Genomic DNA, 18,266 nt, shown 5'->3' on the forward strand with positions numbered 1-18,266 from the left:
GCTGCCATGAGCAGGTGGCCGCCTGCAGATTGTATTTCACTGACAGAGCCATCTCATCTCTTCGTCACTAGTTGTAGGTGAGCTGCGCTTACAAATAGTTGGGACACTCATGACCAACAGATTTCTCCGTCCATCCATGTACTGTTTATTCAGTTTGACAACGGTGTGGATTAATTAAGCTTGTTTGCCCTGTTGCCAGAGCAACCACCGTTCTTTATACGTGTCATTCTGTGGCTATGATGAGAACACTTAAGGGGACATCCAGTGTTGTGTGAGTGGACTTCTTATGAATGCAACTTCTCCTTCCTCTCCTCTTCCTTGCAATTCCCTCCTCCCCCAGCCATTCTGCTCTAGAGGATCCCCCAGTCCTCTGGACCAAAGTGGGGCAGAGGGAAGGGAAGTAGTTCTGCTGGTGGGACACCACTGGGTTTCCCCCCATAAATACTCCCAGGAACTTAACTGCAGTTGCATGCCCCTGTAGAAATTCTCAGTGGTTACGTCAGCTGTGGTTAAGGTACTGATCTTGGCCATGATAGATGTGAACCAGATTTTACCATTCAGCAGTATTTGGAACCCGTATCCAAATGCTGGTTAACAGCAAATGTGGGTTAAGGTTTCTGCCAGTGGAAACTTTAACCAGGTAAGGGGGTAGGAGGACTTTCTAAGAGGAAGGCACACTGTCCTGCTCCACAGAAGAACAGCCTATGTCTTTTCCTGTCTAAAGCTCCATATGCTCTTGTTTAGAAACTCACATAACAGGAAAGCTAATAGCCAATAGGGGCAACTCTCCTGAGTGGAAGCCCTAATTTTGCATGTCTACACAGTTGGGTATATTTTTTTTTCACTGCAAGTTTAAGTCAGTTTGGAAAATGGGTTAAATGCCTTGTCTTTCCCCAAAGAATATTGGCTTTTTAAAGTAATGCCCAAGTCTTCACTTATCCAGGTGGCCAGTGGCCAGATTTCCATGGCTTGCAGCCAGGACAATTTAACAGGTTTCAGGTTTTTGACATAGGCAGATGCCCCCAACCCATAAAGCCAAAAACATTTAGATGCCCAATATACCTTAATTGTGGACTTGATCTTAGGTTTGATGGTATGTCCCATTGATTATGGTGGGATTTATTTTCAAATATATGTGGCTACCAGCACAGACCAGGAATTCAATTATGCAAATACTTTTTTTTGTCCCCACCTTGTTATCTGAAGAAGAGTTTCAGAAAAGTAAATGCGGTAAAACTTTTGCAGCTACTCTTAAGAGGCTGCTTTGCACCACACTCCCTTTGGAATAAGGCGGTGAAACAAAATTCTCTGCCCACCACTGAATTACCTCTGCTGAAGAGAACATACCTCTGAGAATACTATTTTGGCTCCTCTGAGATCTGGTTAATGGCATGATTTGTGGCCAGAGCTCGTAACACCCCTGCTGAATACTTGAGCGGCCTGGTTGTTGACAGCCTATATTAGATTTCAGGACAGTCCAAAGCTTTATTTAGTTAATTGCACCTTGCAGCAAGTGTCGCAAGGCATTGCTTATGGAATAAAGGATAATTAATTAAAAGCTTTCATAGCTGAGTTGTGCTCTCTGCTGCTTCCATTCGGATTCTAGCAGCATGAAAGCAACTGCCCTCTCTGCTTCCTATAGGAAACACTAGCTGTTTTGCCCGAAGGGGGTGTATTGTGATATCCAGAGGCATCCCTGTAATTGTTACTAGGTTTCCAATCCTATAAACAGAGGCTTCACGTCCCTCTCTTGTTAAAACACTTCCAGTAATAGCAATAGAAGTCCCAGTGCAAACAAAGTAAGCTGCTGTTCACTCCTTGCTTTCAATCCCAGAGTGCTTGCTGTGTTTTTGTTATTTACTCATTTATTGTCTGCCCTTTATAAGGTTCCAAGGTGGGTTGCAGCATTAAAACACAGTACTAAAAACAATTTACAACCATAAAAATACGGGGCCCTGAAATAATACATGTCAAGTGTCAAAAGCCAGGGTAAAGAGGTGCGTCTTCAGCATTATCTGGAAGCTGTATCACAATGGTGCAAGATGCACCTCAGTGAGGAAGGGATTCCACAGTTTAGGGGCCACTACCGAGGCCACCTCCGTCTCTCCCCAAACCTCTGAGGATGCAGGAAATACCAGAAAGACCCCCCTTTGCACCTGAGAAGGTCTGTGTGGGAGGAGGTAGTCTTTCAGATATTTGGGGCCTGAGTTGTTTAGGGCTTTAAACACCAATGTGAGCACCTTGAATTGGGCCCGAAAACAAACTGGCAACCTGTGCAGCTGTTTTAAAACGGGATTTATATGCGAGCTAAACTGAACGCAGGCCAGTATCTGGGTCTGCTGTGTTTTGGACCAACTGAAGTTTCTGAGTTGTCTTCAAGGGCAGCCCCACCTAGAGTGCATTGCAATAATCTAATCTTGAAGCAATCAAGGCTTCAACAGCCAAGTCATCTCTATCTTCCCCGTTCCCTCAAGATGGGAGAGCATCTGCTGAATCCAAAGCTGTCCCTGGCCAGAGGAGCAGTAATGTCAGCTGGGATGGGGCTGCCCCAGGAGAAATCTCCCCTAATCAGAGGGGCAGATCCACAAACTGCTCTGGATTTAGGATGCCCTCACAGCATCACAGGAGAGTGCCCTAGAGAGCACACACAGCTCACTTCTTTTACAACCAACAACGCTCGGATATGCAGCTCTATTCCACAAGCCTGGCTTAGCATTTACTTTTTCAAAATCTTACCTGCCAACCTGTGTGCATCCTCATTCGCAATTCTTAACATCCCACCTGATTTCAGTAGTGGGTAGCCCAAACTTCTGAAATGAATAGGAAACAATTTCATACAATACATATGCTGGGAGGGTTCAAAATTACTGTTGAGTGTGGCATGTGAATTGGCAGCTGTGTGACCATGTTAAATTCCACAGGTGCAACAAGGAAAGATTCACTAAAAGCAGAGCTTAAGTGTTTCCGCCTTTTGGGGGGGGGGGGAGATATAGAAATAAAATCCATTTCAAAAATATTTTATGTACCTTTACAAGCATATTTACATCCTCTGCCATTTACAAACCAATAAAAATTTGGTTACACAAGGCTTTGCTGCCTAAAACATCACGTGAGTCATCACGCAAGGGCACATTTTCATGTTCTGTACAACCTATAAAACTATTCTGATCATGTGTTCATGCATCTATCAGCTGAGAGAGAATGGCTTGTCCTTTGGCTACTGTATAATCACACAAATGCATGTGACGATGTCCGACGACAGCAACAGATCGAGTCACCCATATTGGCAGTTTGCTGCACAAGAGCACTTAACAGCACTGGGGAAACCAACCACAAGAAAGCTGTGCTGAAAAATAGTTTCTCATCTGTTAAAGGAAGTGTATAATTATTTTCTCTCCAGGGGCAGAGACTGAAGGCTCAAGCCAAGGTCCACTTGCTGTCTTCACATCATTCTCTAGTCTTCCAAGAGCAGCTCCAGCTCTTCAATTGGTACCCGCACTCTCAGCTCCTTCTCGGTCATTAGATCAAGGATCTCTTGCAGCTCATCTGGAAAATAGCTTATAGCATCCATATACAGCACCTACAAATACATTGAAAATAATCAATCCGCCATGCTTATGGAACAGCACAAGTCAGGCCAGGAATCCATTTGACAAGAGAACAAATTCAGGGCCACAGAGAGGTCAGCAAAAAATGCAGAGAAGAAAAAGAAAAAGACACACCCTAGCTCTAATGAAATAAAAAGCGATCAAGGTAACTAAGCTTTTTTAGGATAGGTGGGTACAGCTCCCTTCCACGGTGCTGCAGATCTCGCGTCCTTGCTCCTATGCCTTCTGGTGCTCCCACCCTCCAAGCCTCTCGAGTCTGGACCATAAAAAACTAAATAAAAAATAATTCCAATTCTGTATGCCCAAAGTTTTGCATCGAAAGAAATTAAACATAAGAATTTGCTGTGTTATAGGTCATGAAGAAATGCTTGGGAAAATCCCCACCAAGTCCAATTAAAACCAAACTTGTCAAGAATCAGGAATAATTCACAGTAAAGTGGTACCTCAGGTTAAGTACTTAATTGGTTCTGGAAGTCTGTACTTAACCTCAAGCGTACTTAACCTCAAGCGAACTTTCCCATTGAAACAAAATAAAAAAATTCCTTCAGTAGCACCTTAAAGACCAACTAAGTTTATATTTTGGTATGAGCTTTCGTGTGCATGCACACTTCTTCAGATACAGTGAAATAGGAGTCCCCAGGCACTTATGTAGAGAAGGGGTATCTGAAGAAGTGTGCATGCACACGAAAGCTCATACCAAAATATAAACTTAGTTGGTCTTTAAGGTGCTACTGAAGGAATTTTTTTATTTTGCTTCGACTCAGACCAACACGGCTACCTACCTGTAACTTTCCCATTGAAAGTAATGGAAAGTAGATTAATCCGTTCCAGACGGGTCGCGGAGTACTTAACTTGAAAGTACTCAACCTGAAGCATACTAAACCCGAGGTATGACTGTATATTAGACACTGGTCATGTAAACTTTTAAATCTCTGTTCCTTTGACTATATATTTCATAGATTTACTCTTCAGTTTCTCTGCTTTCTGGGCAGTTTCTTTTTATATAAAAAAAAAAACACCATACTGTTGCAGAAACCTGTTGCAACCTACTGTCCATTATAAACAATAGTTCCATTTTACCAGCTATGCAAATAATCAGGAATCTGGTCTGACCCTAGCAGAGACACATGTTCTATTGCATTGTCACTGTATTCTTGAACAATTATAAATATTATTGCTGTTGTTGTTGCTTAAAAAAGAAACCTACTTTTGTCCAGGGGCAGTTTTGAAGCGCTCTATAAAACACTCCTTTACTTTTTCCTTTATCTCCTAAAGAAACCTGAAAAGAATGAGACAAAAGTTTTGCATTTCAAGCATACTTTAAAAAATTTTTAATGCAGAACTCTATGTACATAAACATTATTTTCATTTAGAATTGAAGAAGGAACCATTAAATATTCAGACTGAGAATTTCTCTAGGGAGACATCTTCTCTAGGGAGAACTGTATATTAATATTATATGATGTGATACAACATCTATGAATATTTAGGCTGTCTATATCCTAACTCAACTGGGAATGGTCAGGAGGGGGAGCTGTCAAAAATTACTGCCCTCCTTACATGAAGATAGGGAGCTGAGCCATATATTTTTTTTACACAAAAAGGTTTTCTAATAATCTAACAATGTTAAGGATTTGCATTAACATCCCTACGGTGCATTTTTAAATGTTACTTTTCTATAGCTTCTAATCTACACAACAGCATCCAAGAATCACTTAATAAAATTAAGTGCAGGGGGGGGGGCTGCAGTCTCTCACCATAAAGTATATATATAGCCTCCAAAGCAATGGACAATGAGCACCGTTTTCAGTCTCAATGGCATGTTCAAATAAAGCCTTGATTCGATTGGTTAACCCAGTTTCGGGGATGGTTGCATACACATCGCCAGTGGCTACTCTGAAACAAAGAAAAACGAGAACAAACAGTGTTTTCGGTGGTCATGAACATGGTTCTTCCTTCCAGTACAAACTCACACTGGAGATTTTGAGAGCAGAGGTGGGCAACCTTTTTGCCCCCAAGAGCTACATGAGGTGCTGAGTCTTTCCTGTCACCTGGTGGAGGTGGAGATGCCCTCTGGATCCTCAGCATACAAAGGATGTGCTCTACCCAACCGAGTGGTGGCCCCTTGGTTGCATCCAAATGTATGAGCGGAAGACCACCGGGGAGAAGAGGATAGGAACGTCATGGGGCATGAACACACATGTTAATCTTTGCATGCAATCCTATGCTGCTGCTTTAATCCTCCAGCAAGCTCAGAGCAGCATAGAGCATCCTCCTCCTCTGCATGTTGTCGTCTCAACATCCCTACATGTTAGGTTAGGTTAGGCTGAGGAGGTAACTGGGCCAAGGTTGGCCAACAAGTTTCCAGTCCAAGCTCACACCCTGCCATAAAAAGGTAAAGGGACCCCTGACCGTTAGGTCCAGTCGTGAATGACTCTGGGGTTACGGCGCTCATCTCGCTTTACTGGCCGAGGGAGCCGGTGTATAGCTTCCAGGTCATGTGGCCAGCATGAAAAGCCGCTTCTGGCGAACCAGAGCAGCGCACGGAAACGCCGTTTACCTTCCTGCTGGAGCAGTACCTATTTATCTACTTGCACTTTGACGTGCTTTCGAACTGCTAGGTTGGCAGGAGCAGGGACCGAGCAACGGGCGCTCACCCCGCCGTGGGGATTCAAACCACCAACCTTCTGTTCAGCAAGCCCTAGGCTCTGTGGTTTAGACCACAGCCCCACCTGCGTCCCATAGTGCTCTCTTAAATTATTGTTATACTGTAGAGCAGGCCTCCCCAGCCTCAGGCTCACCAGATTATTCTGGCCTCCCAACTTCCATTAGCCCCATCCAGGTTGGCCAATGGTCATAAATAACGAGAACTGTAGTCCGACAACCTTGGTTGTGTGGTAACACACAGCGAGGCATTCTTCGTGGTGGCACCCAGTCATGGAACTCCCTTCCCATGGATATGCAGATAGCCATAACCCTGATTGATTTCTGTCACATGGTGAAGACTTACTTGCGCTCCCAACCTTTCTGAGGTCCTTTTTAGTTTAATTTCACTTTTCCCAGGCTTTAGTCCTTCTATATTTTATACCGACTGCCAGTATGAAACTGGATTTTAATTGCATTTTTATCTGCTTTCTGTAATTCCTATTAATATGTTTTGTTCTGGTGCAACCTGTTGGGAAGTCAGGGTTTTTTTGTTTGGGTTTTTTTTGCAAAAGGTGATGTAGAGGAATGCAAAATAAATAATCTGGACGGCTGGGGAAGGCTGTTGGAGGACATGTTTGTGACAACAGAATAAATGCAAGTGGATGTAACCCTGCAGAAATCAACAATGCAATATAGAAATGCTTTAAGCACTGGGGAAGGGGTATGGCATCCCAGGTTCAAAACCAAGCAGCTCCAAGAAGGGCTGATAATTTCTCTTGCCTAGAACCCTGGAAAGTTGCTACCAGTTAGAGGTCAGACTCAATATAAGGCAACAGCCTATGTTTGACGTGGAAAATCTGTGCCTGAATCTCCACTTCGCCATGAAGCAAATCAAATCTCAGAGGAGATTTAAAAGACTAGCCAGAGCTCCTTGAAGGAGGGGCAGGATACAAATGTCACGTAGAAATGAAATTAACTTTTGCAAAGGGGAACAGGCCTGTGCCAATTAAGAAGCAAGAGAGAGAGAGAAATGCATCATCTGTAAGATGCAGTGTTACCTTTGCACACTTTCCACAAGCTTTTTCCTCATCTGCTCAGCTTTGATTGCAAACAGCCACGGCTCCAGTGACTTCGCGGCCCTTGCAACGCTGTCAAAAAACCGCCGCGCTTTGCTAGCGTTGTGCGACTTGCTTTGGATCTGGATATATGCCCTCCAGAGAGGCTGGTTGCTAGGATACCTCTTCAAAGCCCCCAGCAGTGCTTCGCGGAGGGGAGCCAAAGGATAGACGCTCGTTCTCATGTGGTATCTGAGCAAATGCACATGCATCAGGGCGACAGCTTCAAGGGTGGCGGCACAGTTCTGACCGCCAGGGCTTTCGCCTTCCAGCTTCTCAAAAACCTGCCTGTATACTGACACTGCAGAATCAATCCCAAGAGTCAAATACTGGAAAAGGGTGTAACAACCAACCAAGCCAACGAGGTGGTCGGAGTAGTCGTGGATCTGTTCTTGTTCAGAGGCGCCTCTCTTGCTCAAGTAATCCTGGAGAAGATGCTCGTATGTTTTCCGAGCTCTCAAAATGTTCACGGATAATGTCTGTCCACTGTAAGGCGCGTAAGGTCCTTGCTCGGCCAGCCTGGTCAATATGTGAACAGCGCGAGACTCGAGCGTTCCCTCCAGGCTCCCCAGCGACTCTGCTTCCAGTTCGGCATAAAGCAGGCCCAGGTTACAGAGCTGGGGGTTCTGGATCCCAGCTGTTCCCGCCGTGCTCAGAGACATATCAAAAACTTTCCTAGCATCTTCCACGTTGCCAAGCAACCACTCCAGGTAGGCGTAGAGTCGCCAAAGGGAGACATCGTTTCTGTTCTCATGGGTCTTAAGAAGGTTCTTGGCTAATTTCTTACTTCTCTTCCCTTGCCATTTCAGTTTCTTTTTGTTGCCTGTTTCCAAACACTGAATAACCTGCATGTTAATCAATAATAATAATGAGGCAGCCAAGAAAAAACACAACCAGGTTCATTGTTTTGCTTATTTGTTAGCAGTTTCACATGGCCTAGGGACTTTTACCCCATTTGGCAAGTAGAAGCCCCTGGGGGGTGGAACTGGAGCAGGAAAAAAAAATATTATTATTATTATTATTATTATTATTATTATTTATTATTATTATTATCTTAAGAAAATTACACCAACAAACATGAAAAAACCTAAATCAACAATGCCTTCTACCAATAAGGAATAATAATAATAATAATTACAATAATAAAAATACATTCACTTCCTCCTTTAAACTTCTACTCTGGTTACTTTATGTTGCTATTCTATAAGAATCTGTTATGTCCTTTTCTGTCACATGTATTATTTTATTTCCCAAACGCTACCTATCCCTCCCCTCTTCCTCGTTGCTTCCCTTCACCAGTGTGAGATCTTCCCGTCACTAAATTATTTATAGTTGCTTTAATACACTAAACTAACATGAAAGCTTATTTCTAAAATGTCTAATGAGTTATGATTACTTCTTTTATCTTTATTCAATTAACAATTGCCTATTAAGAGTTCTGCTTCAACACCATATTTTTTCATGTATTCCCCTATGCATTCCCATTCTGTATAGGTTTTTTGGATAGAGCTGCCCCTAATTGCTGCAGTCATTTTTGCCATCTCGGCAAACTCACAGATCTTAACTTGCCATTCTGTCATTTGTGGTACTTTTTCTGTTTTCCAATATTTTGCCACTAAAATTCTTGCCGCTGCCGTTGTATAAAGAAATATATTCCTTTTATCCTTGGAGATGTCGTTTGTTAATAAACTCAATAAATATGACTCTCATTTTTTTGATATAGAGCTCCTGAAGATCTTTTTGATCTCCTCATGTATCTCATTCCAGAATTGTCTAACAACCTTACATCCCCACCACATATGGTATAATGTCCCCACCTCTTTCTTGCATTTCCAGCAGAGATTTGAATGTTTTTTGTAAATTTTTGCTAATTTTACTGGGGTGAGATACCATCGATAAAATATAATGAAAATGTGTTCTTTTACTCAGTAGCAAGCTGTAAAATTTATATCAGTTTTCCACAAAACTGATATTTTTATGTTCGGTCTCCCAGATTTGAAGCTGCACTTCCAAGCAGCTTGTTTCGAATGGATTAAGGACTGGGTTACGCTAAGGAATACAGAAATTCTAGATCTGGAAGGGTGGAACAATCGCTACGGATGGCACGCCTATCTAATATATGATAAAGTAACAGTTCACATGGACTTCCTGAATCACATAATCAGGAAGTCACTATATAAGGTTTGGAAAAGTTATCGATGGCTCGTGGAACCTAAGATACCCTAGTGGGTATCACCATTAGAAGTAATAGCGGTCAACAGATTAAATACAGAAAATGAATGGCCAACATACCAGGATTTAGTAACAAGAGAGCATGGTAATGTGAGATTAAGATAATATCCTATATAATAAAGTGCAAGTGTCTCTGCGTCCAGTCCCTGTGTCCGTGGGATTGCGCTACTGCGCATGTGCCCCACGGACAGCCGTTGGGACTTGGACGGGATAAACCAGGACCGTGAGAGAGATTACATGCTTGCATATACACAACCATACAAAAAAAAGTGTGCAGCTTCCCCTTGCCTCTGCTGTGCTACGGAAGGATCTCGCTCTTTCCTCCTGGTTTCTTCTCCGTTAGAGGGGAAGGAGAGGAGGCAGGCGTGTGCCGGTGAAAGGGAAAGGGAGGGTAGGTGGGTGTGGATAGAGAGAGAGTGCAAGCCACGAGTGATGCGGCTGCTGGGCTGAAGGATCGTTTAGCCGTTACTGAGGGGCGAAAGCAGGAGAGTGGGCGGGCGCACCTGCGGGGGAAGGGGGAATTAGTCCCTGGAAGTGTGTGTGGATTTGGGGGGGGGGGGTTGGAAGGGCTTCTGCAACTGGTACCAGCGAGGGGAGAGAGGGAGAGAGGGAGAGAGGGAGAGAGGGAGAGAGAGAGAGAGAGAGAGAGAGAGAGAGAGAGAGAGAGAGAGAGAGAGAGAGAGAGAAAAGAGGAATAGAAAAAAGAGGGTGGGAAATGGGGAGGGAGAGAGGAAGCTGAGGAGGCAGCTGGCTGGGGCGGGGGGCAGGGATGGGACTGAGTGAGGGGCTGAGGTGGTGGCGGTGGGTGAGTCACCGGGGGGGGGGAAACCCCGCTAATTAATTTTAGCACCCGTTAATTTAACGGACTTCATGATACTAGTGAGGCAATAAAAACCTTTTGCAACAGCTGGTTACAATATTATCAGATACAGTGGTACCTCTACTTATGAATTTAATGCGTTCCGAATGCACATTTGTAAGTCGAAAAAATTGTATGTCGAATCCCATAGGAATGCATTGGGAGAAAAAATTCGTAAGTAGAAGCAACCCTATCTAAAAATTCGTAAGTAGAAAAAATCCTATCTAAACCACATCCAAGATGGCGGACAGAGCTCCATTCGTAAGTAGAAACATTCGTAAGTAGAGGTACCACTGTAGTGCATATCTTTAGCCACAATAAGAAAATAGGATTTGAACAAAAAAACCTCAAAACTGCAAAGTGAACTTATTCAACCAAGTAAGAAAATCATCTCAAGAATGTAAAATTTACTTCTTGAATGGGAACTGAAAGGAGAGATCCTAAAAGAAAGGACCATAAAATGGTCGCAAGATATAGGCCAGACAATTCAGTTGACTAGATGGGAAAGATTGTGGAGAGCAGGAAAACAAAACTATGGGGTGGGGGCAGGAAAGGAAGGGTTAACCTCAATGGCTTCGTGTTTTTGGAGTGCTTTAGGGATAATTTTACCCAAATGTATTTTGCTATTATTGCCTAGATCCTAGAATTTCTAGGGGATCCTCAGCTAGCCAGGGCAAACCACCCCAGAGTGTCTGGTGTTTGTTACAGAGATGATTCATTATTTTACGAGTGTATCCTGCCTTGTTCCATCACAGAACCCAAGACAGTTCCCGGATGGTCACCGAATCAGGCACTCACCAGGCTTAGCTGCAGCCAAGGGGGAGCCTTGCTAATATTTGTACATTTGCTGTTCGTACAAGGCGACAGAAGAATTTAAAAATAAAATCCCAACTTACCTTAGAGACTTCATACTGAAGCCAAAAGTTGGATAGATTGGATTTTTCTTTTCCTGAAAGCAGAGGCAGAATCATATGGAAGAAATTCTGTATGAACTCCTCCCCTTCTTTGGGGTGGCCAATACGTCTAACTCCTTGGAGCATCGAGCCCATCTGGCCAATTCTACTGACTCCAGGAAGTGACAGGTCAAAAGAAGTCAGAGGTCGTTGGCCATGCTGCTGATCCTCAAAGATGTTGTTCTCATCCATTGCTGTGTAGAGGAAGGAAGGAAGGAGGCCACAGCTACATGGGACACCTAAGAATTGCAGAAACGAGCAGAGCAGCTGAAACTGAAGATCTGGGCTGGAAATTTGTATTAGCGATGGACCAAGGTCATCAAACAGGACCTGTTAAGCACACATAAAAATGCAGTTAGGTACGAAGGGAAGGAATTTTAGACAGAAAACGGAATAATCCTAGAAACCATTCAAGAAGTGGAATTCAGAGGACAAGAAAAAATGCAAGCATAAAACAAGCCTACGACGTTACTTGGTGAGTGGAAGAGGCCAGGTCCCTGTCCTGAGGAGCTTACAATTTAAAATTTGAAAATGGGGAAAAGAACAGGAGAAGGATGTGGAAGTAGCAGCAGGGCTAAGAAGGAAAGCAATAGGCCACTGGCCTTCAATAGGTTGCTGGATTCCAATTCCCATCAGCCCCAGTAAGCAGGACCAATGGTCAAGAGGATGGCAGGAGTTGCAGTCCAGCACATCTGAAGGGGCCACAGGACCACTTTCTCTCCGTGTTATGCATAATTTTACAAACTTCTATCAAGCCAAAGGCCTATCTAGTCTATTTTCCTGTTCCAGATGCCTGTGGGAAGCCTCCGAGAAAAGCATGAGCTCCACAACAGAACAGGCCAACAACAATGATCAAGGGGGCGGAACAACACCCCTAGGACACCCACCTGTCTCTCTGGATCTTCACAATCATCTACTGTCTCCTTCTTGGTTTTGTCCGGCCGCCAAGGCAGCCAGTGCCTTCCTTCACGAGAACGTTCAACATGCAGCCAGTTTTGCCACTTGGGTAAAGTTCTATCCTTTATTTCTTCCTCCTCCTCCGCCTCTTCCTCATCTTCATCTGCCAAGAAGCCAAAAACACACCAGCAGGTTTTCAAAATCTGGCCTATTCAATCCCATCAACTCCAGGCTTTCAAGCTGCTAAAGGGCAGCAATTCCCCCCTCCCAAAAAAAGCTCATAAAATTCAAGTAGCCTCATTGAATTCCTGCCAATTTCTTTAGGCCGACGTGGCAATTTTGCAGGGTGGCGGTAGCCGCGTTACCATGTTGCAGCAAAGACAACAAGGAGTCTTGTGGTGCCACAAAGGCTTACAAATTTATTATTATATTATAATTTAATACAGCACCATCTATGTATGTGATGCTTAACAAATATATGGTAAGGCAGAGATCCTAATCTATAACAGACACCAGAAAATTACAGAGATGTTGTGGGGTGGGGGGGGGACACAGAAGTATGGAGAGAAACAGTATCTGATTGTGTGAATTGCACATATCTCAGCTTAAGTTGCAGTAAGGCAAAGGTGGAGAACTCCTAGTCCATGATGGGGGCTATGTGAGGAGGCAGCTACAAAGAAACAGCTAGGAGCATAAAGTGAGCTCCTGCTTGCTCCTCTCACAATATTAGAGCCTAGGACATCCAATGAAGATGTCGGAAGATTCAGAAAAGAGAAAATAAGAAAGCACTTCTTCGCACAGCAGAAACTATAGAATTATCTCCTATAAGATGTACTGATGGCCACCAACTTGGATGCCTTTAAAATGGGCACAGATAAGTTAATGGCTATCAATGGCTGAGAGCCATGATAGCTATAGTCTACCTCCATACTGTCAGAAGCAGTGTGACCCTGAATACCCATTTCCGAGCACTGTAAGCAAGGAGCAAGCTTGCAGGCTCCCCATGAGCATCTGGTTGGCCAAGCAGAATCAGGCCAGCGGCCCATCTCGTAAGAAGAGATGCTAGACGAGATGGGCCGCTGGCCTGATTCTGCAGAGCTCTCCTTATGTTCTTACCAGGTGGAATGATGGCAACCCAGCCACCCTTTTCTTGTTGGTGCATCCAGGCCTTCCAGCCTTTCGCTCCTTTTTCTCCAATCCGAGGCTCGCCACTGTCCCAAAACGGCTCAAAGAACTCCACCTAAAGTTTGAGGATAAAGAAACACACATTCTTCAGTCTGATACACAGAACTGCAACGTTATATGTGCAAAAGAATCTGGAGATGTGTTTCGCTAGTTCAACTGATAAGTCAATTTTACAAGTATCTGGTTGACTTAAGAGAGGTGTTGCCAATTCATGGTTCCACTTTTTTTAAAAAAAAAAAGTCACAAAATTAAAGGTAAGTACCTCTTTAAAAGGGAAAGGAGGGGAGCATGAGTCTACTAGAAGGCTAGTTTTTCATCCAAGCTGAGCTGCCAAGTTCATGTCTACAACAAACTTTAAAACATGGACTTCACAGCATTTGAAGAGCCATTTTGGAATCACCGCTGTCCATGGAGGTGCAGGTCAATTCTGTGTCCAGGGCAGCTGTCTACCAGCTCCATCTGTTACACAGGCTGAGACCCTACCTGCCTGCAGGTTGTCTCACCAGAGTGGTGCATGATCTGATTATCTCCCGCTTGGGACAACTGCAATGTGCTCTATGTGGGGCTACCTTTGAAGGTGACCCAGAAACTACAACTAATCCAGAATGTGACAGCTAGACTGGTGACTGGGAGTGGTCGCCGAGACCATATAACACCGGTCTTGAAAGACCTACATTGGCTCCCACTACGTTTCTGAGCACAATTCAAAGTGTTTGGTGCTGACCTTTAAAGCCCTAAATTGCCTTGGCCCAGTATACCCGAAGGAGCGTCTCCACCCTCATTGTTCAGCCCGGACACTGAGGTCCAGCTCTGAGAGTATTCTAGCAGTTCCATCACTGCGAGAAGTGAAGTTACAGGGAACCAGGCAGAGGGCCTTTTTGGTAGTGGTACCCACCCTGCGGAACACCCTCCCATCAGATGTCAAGGAAATAAAGAACTATCTAACTTTTAGAATCACCTGAAGGCAGCCCTGTATAGGGAATTTTTTTATGTCTGATGTTTTACAATTTTTTAAATATGCTGTAAGCCTCCCAGAGTGGCTGGGGAAACCCAGCCAGATGGGTGGGGTATAAATTATTATTATTATTATTATTATTATTATTATTATTATTACTACTACTACTACTACTATTACCACAACCCTGTTAAGAAACTCATTACAGGAAAGAAGCCTTTCATTCTGAGGCATAATCTGGGTTATAGCTGCACCATTTCTTCTTGCTGAAAGGAAAATACTAGTGGGTTTAACTGAAGGCTGGAGCCAACTAGTGGTGGTGGTGAATTATATGTAAACTTGCTTAGCCTATAGCAGCACAAAACAGAAAAGGCGATACTTCTACTTTTCATTCCCAGTGGCATGGGCACACTAAACATCAAGTTCAACCTAAGCTGGGAAACCAGTAATGAAATGGTAGGGATGGATCTAGTTAAAGGCAGGCATCCCTGTGACATTTCCTTTTTCGGTCTCCAGTTTGTTGCTCTAACTTGGAGAGGAACTATACTTACTACCAATATATTTTAAATTTAGCCTCGTTGGAATTCAAAACTATAAATAACAAAGCAGTCCTAATATGCACAAAAGATGTTCCAAGCTGAATTCAATTATTATGCTATTTATTGCTAAGCAAAGCCTCCCTTCTCTGTGTTCAGGGGCTGCAGATTAGGACACTGTTCCAAATCCTTGAAATTAGGAGTCGCGACCCCTTCGTGAGCTGCGAGGCCACATGCTATGGGCTGCCTGTGTTGCTGCAACACTCACTAAGCCACATGCAACTAATGGCTGTCGCAGAGAAAAGGCATCTCTGAACAATGAGTTACTACCCTGGGATAACAACCTCTGAACTCATTTCAACTTCTAGCTTATTCACACATTCAAAGGGTGAGTCAGAGACTGAAGCAAGCCAAAAGAGAGATAGTCATCTCCAGCAAGATTGATGGCTTCCTAGGCAGGTCATTGATCCCATCAGGATACAGGGGGGAACACAAAACAAAGCAAATGGTGTTATTTTGGGAGGCATGGGAGTCATGGTGGCCTTTAAATAACCCAAATAGTCACGGTAAAGAGGTCAGAGCTGAAACAGCCAGGGGGTTCTTCTTTGCACTGATAGGACTAGGCCTGGGCGGTGTATCAATACATCACCCAGGACCGGTATGATGGCCAGACCGTGATATATATCGTGATATATATCGCAAGTGAAACCACCACCACTCCCAAGTCGCTCTGCCACCAAGCACTAACGTTTGGGTTTGCAGACAGAAACCTTGGTAGTTTGGGGAATATCTCCCATAAACCAGCTAATAGTTCTTTTCTTGCAAACCAGTAGCTGTTTCTCTGCTTCTAAACACCAATGCACCCGCAGTATTGTAGTATTGCTGTTTTGTTATTTCCCCCCTCCTTTTGTAGGAAGGCAAAAGAATGGCAAAACAAACAAACCCCGAAAGCAATATCATTTCCTTGATCATGCTGCGTTTCAGGCCTCATGGTCAAAAGAAGCATCTCGGCACAAAATAATCCCAGAACATACTGACTAAAGAGACTGGGCTGTGAATCAGCATGTTCACCATTCGAATCTTGCCTTTGCCACGAACTCACTAGGTAGCTGCAGGCAAGCCATTCTCTATCAGGCTCAGTACCCTCATATGCAGCATGGGAGATGATAATACTGGATTACCTTACAGGATTGTTGCAAGGGATGACAAGTAGGCAGTACTGCACAAGTGTTAAGTTTTTATTATTAAAATAATACAAGCAGGTCATGAACATTTGTACATTCTGCAGTTTTTTTTTTTTACAGTTACAGAAACCCAGATTTATCCCTGAGCTGCTCTATTTTGCTTTATTATGTAGGAGGGAAGGAGGAGAACAAGAGGAAACAACTGGGGGAGGGGAGATGGGGGAACAAAGCAGTGCAGATGAAAAGATACAGAGCAGGGTTAGAGCGTGCGATGGAGAATACAATTGCCTCCTCTTACCTGCCGCCTTGTTGGCAGTTCCCTTACGCTATCTGGTTTCAGGAAGGTGAAGTCAATCAGGGCCTGGAACAACGATATTGCTTTCTCCGAATGGCCGGCCTGCCGGAGGAAATGGCACTGCTGAAGGAAGATGGCTGGAAGGAAAGAGAGGCAACGTTTCACACAGAGGGCGCCAAGAGACTTGGGTCTGCCTTCCCTTTGCCACTTTCATCGAGTCACACAAGAAGCTGCATTATGGTGATCGCATTAAATGAGAATGAATGTTGTGCCTTTTATACTCCCCGCTTGGAGAAATAAGAGGTTGGGGCCAACTGAAGTCTTAATTTCATATTAAAAGTAAACCTCCCATTAATGCGATTAACCAATCATTTAAACGAATCTGCATTTTACCAAAATCTCAGTGTAGGTAAACGAACTGTAACTTGGAGGCACCCAGAGGCAGCTGGCTGGCTGCTCTTGGGAGCAAGGAAAGGGAAAGGACCCCAAAGGCGACTATGGGGTGTGGCGCTCATCTTGCTTTCAGGCAACGGGAGCTGGTGTTTGTCCACAGACAGCTTTCCGGGTCATGTGGCCAGCATGTCTAAACCGCTTCTGGTGCAAAAGAACACCGTGACAGAAGTCAGAGCGCACAGAAATTCCGTTTACCTTCCCGCCGCAGCAGTACCTATATATCTACTTGCACTGGTGTGCTTTCGAACTGCTAGGTTGGCAGGAGCTGGGACAGAGCATCGGCAGCTCACCACCGTCGCGGGGAAATGAGCCACCGACCTTCTGATTGGCAAGCCCAAGAGGCTCAGTGGTTTAGGCCACTTGGGAGCACCAGTAGAGGTGTCCTTATGAAGGAGGAAATAGCAAGGGAAGCGTCACTGGGAACTGAATAAGAAACAGGGAAGAACATGGCAGGAGTGCGTAAATGTGTTTCAGGAGGAAGAGGTTTATAATTGGTTTTTTTAAATGAAAATATATTGTGGCCTTAAAAGCTTGATAACTACTCAGCTTACACATTAGGAACAGAAAAGGAAGCAACTGACAATCAAGGGACTGAACTAAAATACTATTCATCTCTGGACAGGAGGTGGGACGAATTAAAGCTTAGGGATGTAGAAAGCTGTCTATTCTGACTGGCAGCAGGAATCCAGGGTTTCTGACAGCTGTCTTGAACCGGGGATCCAATGCACATGCTCTGCACTGTGCTTTGCCAACAGGTAACCGCACTCCATAATAATAATTTATTATTTATACCCCGCCCATCTGGCTGAGTCTCCCCAGCCACTCTGGGCGGCTCCCAATCGAATATTAAAACAATACAGCATCAAATATTAAAAGCTTCCCTAAACAGGACTGCATTCAGATGTCTTTTAAAATTAGGATAGCTGCTTATTTCCTTGAAATCTGATGGAAGGGCGTTCCACAGGGCGGGTACTGCTACCGAGAAGGCCCTCTGCCTGGTTCCCTGTAACCTCACTTCTCGCAATGAGGGAACCGCCAGAAGGCCCTCGGCGCTGAATCTGTGTCCGGGCTGAACGGTGGGGGTGGAGACACTCCTTCAGGTATACAGGACCGAGGCTGTTTAGGGCTTTAAAGGTCAACACCAACACTTTGAATTGTGCTCGAAAACGTACTGGGAGCCAGTGTAGATCTCTCAGGACCGGTGTTATCCATAAACTAAACTCTTAAGAACCTCTAGGTGCTGAAGGCCCTCTGCGAGCGCACAGACGGGTCTAAAATGACCAGGTTCCACATTTGTTTGGCAAGTTTTGTTGCGGCAAGCAGTGCAACGAGCCAAACGCTAGGGGGC

General features: G+C 44.3%; 1 protein-coding gene across 1 annotated transcript in view; it reads right to left on the bottom strand.

Annotated features, from left to right (window-relative positions):
• Window positions 1-3,001: 3,001 nt before the first annotated feature.
• Window positions 3,002-18,266, bottom strand: part of NRDE2 (NRDE-2, necessary for RNA interference, domain containing) — a 29,238-nt gene continuing 13,973 nt past the window's right edge. The window contains exons 7-14 of the mRNA XM_035101898.3: window positions 16,469-16,602; window positions 13,427-13,550; window positions 12,301-12,473; window positions 11,357-11,743; window positions 7,313-8,214; window positions 5,366-5,504; window positions 4,816-4,887; window positions 3,002-3,580 (exon numbers count right to left, since the gene is read on the bottom strand). Of these exons, the coding sequence (XP_034957789.1) occupies window positions 3,455-3,580; window positions 4,816-4,887; window positions 5,366-5,504; window positions 7,313-8,214; window positions 11,357-11,743; window positions 12,301-12,473; window positions 13,427-13,550; window positions 16,469-16,602 (2,057 nt within the window). The 3' untranslated portion in view covers window positions 3,002-3,454. The remainder of the gene's footprint in view (window positions 3,581-4,815; window positions 4,888-5,365; window positions 5,505-7,312; window positions 8,215-11,356; window positions 11,744-12,300; window positions 12,474-13,426; window positions 13,551-16,468; window positions 16,603-18,266) is intronic.

The sequence above is a fragment of the Zootoca vivipara genome, chromosome 1 (genome assembly GCF_965207765.1).
Source record: "Zootoca vivipara chromosome 1, rZooViv2.hap1.1, whole genome shotgun sequence".
Classification (NCBI taxonomy): Eukaryota; Metazoa; Chordata; class Lepidosauria; order Squamata; family Lacertidae; genus Zootoca; species Zootoca vivipara.